The sequence below is a fragment of the Cryptomeria japonica genome, chromosome 3 (assembly GCF_030272615.1).
Source record: "Cryptomeria japonica chromosome 3, Sugi_1.0, whole genome shotgun sequence".
Classification (NCBI taxonomy): Eukaryota; Viridiplantae; Streptophyta; class Pinopsida; order Cupressales; family Cupressaceae; genus Cryptomeria; species Cryptomeria japonica.
This window is the reverse complement of record NC_081407.1, coordinates 263,650,704-263,654,469: the sequence shown is the minus strand read 5'-3', so window position 1 is coordinate 263,654,469 and position 3,766 is coordinate 263,650,704. Positions and strand designations below refer to the sequence as shown.

Genomic DNA, 3,766 nt, shown 5'->3' with positions numbered 1-3,766 from the left:
CAACTTAGAAATTTGTTTTGAGATTAAGACAATGGAAAACAATTAATCCAAAGAGAATGAAATGTGTATAAAGTATAGAATTTGAATTTTAAAGGATGTGGATCAATTTTACAACACAATTTTGATTTGAGATGGAGAATGCAAAAGAAGCTAGCTTAATTTTTAAATTTGATTTTAATGGGGAAGATCAATTTTGTATCATGATTTCAATCTAAGGTGGAGAACAAGAAATTTAATGTTTCTTGGGATGTAGGAAGTTGGAGCTAATCAAGACCCATGTTATTTTTTCAACATTTATGAAAAAATATATATACTACTTATACACTAGCCATTTATTACATACAACTATACAATTTTCACCATTAAATTGAAAAAAAAAAAAAAAACATAGAAAAGAAGATATGCTAACATTGAATCAAAAACATCTAATAAACAACATACCCTTACTCATATAAAAATATTTTTAATCAAAATACTCTTACAACTTAACATCATTTTCTTTGCAACTCAACATCATAACATAAGGAAACAACATTTTAAAATAGTTACTTAAGATTTCGATAAAAGTATATCTTAAGATAGATATATTTCTAGAATTGCTAAAAGACATATAAAATTATGCTATCTTAGGCATGCTTCAAGACTTAGATACTTCGATAAGTACTTGGAGAAAAGGTAGTTTAATGATGTTGTAGCTCTTAAATCCTACTTTGAAAAATAGTTGGTTGAATTCTTCCTCACTTCTCTCCTTTCCACCCATAGTATAGATTGTCATGTGTATGTCAAACAATAATCCTAGTCGATTTATGTTTCCTTGAGAACCATCAAGTGGTGCTTCAATGATTAGGACCTTCCCATCTTTTGGTGTTGCTTCATAGATCTTCTTCAAAATTTTAATACAGGTCTCATCATCCCAATCATGTAAAATCCACTGCAATAAATATAATAATTTAATCTTTCAGAAAATATAATATTGATGTATCAAAGAAATAGAAGAAGTCATAAAAGAACCTCTATGAGCCTCTAAACAAACATATTGTCAAGATGTAATAAAGAATGATAAGAAGTCATGTGAGACTAAAGTGCATGTTTTCTCTTAATGCAATTTAAACTTTTACCTTCATGAAAATTATATCCCCGCAAGGAATTTTGTCAAACATGTTTCCACCAACACGCTCCACTCCTGTAATTAAAAAATAATGAATAAAAATTACAAATTTATTAACAAAAAACAAAAATTACATACTTATAAATTTATTTATGTAACAATATATAATTTATATCACACACACAAACACATTTTATAATAATAGATTTTTATTTCTAACAATTTAATAATCTAAAACAATTTCTTATATGGCTTTGGTAAAAGCATATAAGATCTCTCTCATACTCTCTCACACACAGATTAATAATAGATTACATACACTTCATGAAAATATTTATTAAATGAAAATTGAACATGTGCCTTCGAGCATAATAATATATCTAACTATCATCAAACCACCACAATCAATGAAATTTATTTATCTATTTTAAATGGTAAATTTATATACAATAATTCTTTGATAGGATTGGATCACAATAGACTTTTCCTCCTTAAATAACTTCGTTTGTTTATATATATATATATATATATATATATATAGTTTAAACAACATTTTATGTTCTGATTTCTTGAAGTGGCTCATCTGAAACCAGGCTAATAGGTGGATCTTATTGAATAAGCTAGAATAACTTCAAACAAACTATTTAAACAATTCAAAGCTTAAAATGTGTTGTTTACATGATGAAATTGCTCACCTGCTATGGAAGGTACAGTAGCAATGACATGGGGCAAATCAAAATTAATGCCCTTTATATGTGGATGTTGAGCAAGTATTACAGACAATGCAGCGCCAACTCCTCCACCTATATCCACAACAGTCCCTACACTCCTGAACCCATCATACATCTTCACCACAGAAGCCATGATATCTTTTGTATGGCAGGCCATGCCCTCGTTAAAAAGCTTGTTGGCTTCAGCATTTGTACCCACATATTCCCAGGGACTCATGCCATGGACTTTGATAAAGGGATGACACCCTTCCAAGACAGCATCATGAAAATGGTGTTGAGGATCCACATAAACTTTCTCTGTCACCAACATCAGAAATGGCACGCAGGAATCCCTCTTTTCTTCCTTCACAAGCAATTTTGAAACACTGTTCAGCCCATATTTCCTTTGCTTGGTTTGCTCATCTACATCTTCAGTGAAGACCCCACAAGAAGCCAACAATCTCAGAATCCTAGACAAGTATTCCTTCTGTGGAACCTTATTTTCTATGGGGGCAGAAATATGTTCAGCGATTTCATCCACAGAGAGAGGATTTTCTCTGCCATGTGTAGCTATAATATGTGGGATGTTAAGCAATACAACAGCTTTGAGAGCCATGGGCTTTGCAGCAGAAAGCATTATCTCATAAAGGTGGAGATGGGCTTCCATTTTCCTAATGTGAGTTGAAGAGTTTGGAATGATTGAATCACAATTTATAGAGAAAAACTGTATGAAGGTAGTATTGAGAGATGCTTCCTCACGTTTCATGTATGTGAGATCATGGGCCCAATCTTCTCAGATTTGCACTAGTACACTTGTCATTTTGTAATAAATCAGATTTGCAGATCTGCATATACGAATGTTCTGGAGATGAAAGGATAGGAATAAAGAGTAGTCATTTTTTTTTTTATCAGTAAAGGCAGAGCCGTATTATATTGATTTTAGGTAAACAGAGTATACATACATGAGAGATGAGGGATCATAAATCAGATATATGGAAATGAAACCCTTCCCTGCATTGTCGAGAATAGATTTCAAAACATAGCAAACCCTATACATCATCTTCCATAATTTCAAAAAGACTATCAATGTTTATGATATCAAAGATCAAAATTAACTATCAGATATAAGTTTTTATGTTGCAGAATCTCAATCCACTAATTAAACAGAAAGTTAAAACATGTCTATTAGCCAAAACATTAACAACACCAGTATCCATCAAAAACCATCAAAATGTCTAAAAGCATAACCAATATATGACACCTATCTTTCAAACTTCATCCAGGGGCGTGGCAAGGGGAGTCAATGGTCTTCCTCTTCCTTGACCTCGACCTCTTTATAGAGGTCTGCCTCATTCGCGACCAGTCCCACGACCTACTCTTCTACCACCACCTCCCCTTCCCTGATCAGCCTAGGGTTCCTCATTTTCCATGTTAGGAGGTAGAATTTCATTCAACCTTGCAAAAGAAATAAGTTCTTCCTCTCTCCCTAATTCTTCTGGATTCTCGCCCATGAGGCGCCACTTAAGGAATCCAAGCCCCACCCCAACAAATGCTCTATGTTTGTCCAACTCCTTACCTTTCAGATCTAACAAAAAAGGGTAATACTTTACTAGCTCCCTGGGGACATTAAACAGAATTCTCTCACATGGTCGAGGGGCCCCTTAATCATGCAACGCCTTGTTAAGAATTTCTTGAAATTCTTGCAGTATTTCCTCTGGGAATAGTTTCTTTGTAAGGCTCCATATGGCTTGTTTGGCCATTTTCAAGTCCAACAACGAGACGACGAACCTGGATGATATACTTGTGTTGTCTCGAGGGTATTCTTCCCTGTTCAAATGCCCACTGCCTATGATCATTTTAACTGCCAAGATGACCGAAGGATCTGAGATAAATAAGTCTCGCTTCAACCTTAGGTCTGTTATTTTCCTGAACGAAACTTGGCGCGTCA

General features: G+C 33.8%; 1 protein-coding gene across 1 annotated transcript; it reads right to left on the bottom strand.

Moving 5' to 3' along the window:
* Nucleotides 1–637: 637 nt before the first annotated feature.
* Nucleotides 638–2,485, bottom strand: LOC131066796 ((Iso)eugenol O-methyltransferase-like). The gene is made up of 3 exons (XM_058001645.2): nt 1,804–2,485; nt 1,119–1,183; nt 638–931 (listed from the first exon to the last, which is right to left on the bottom strand). The coding sequence occupies exons 1-3, from the start codon at nt 2,483–2,485 to the stop codon at nt 638–640; spliced, it is 1,041 nt and encodes a 346-aa protein (XP_057857628.2).
* Nucleotides 2,486–3,766: the final 1,281 nt, after the last annotated feature.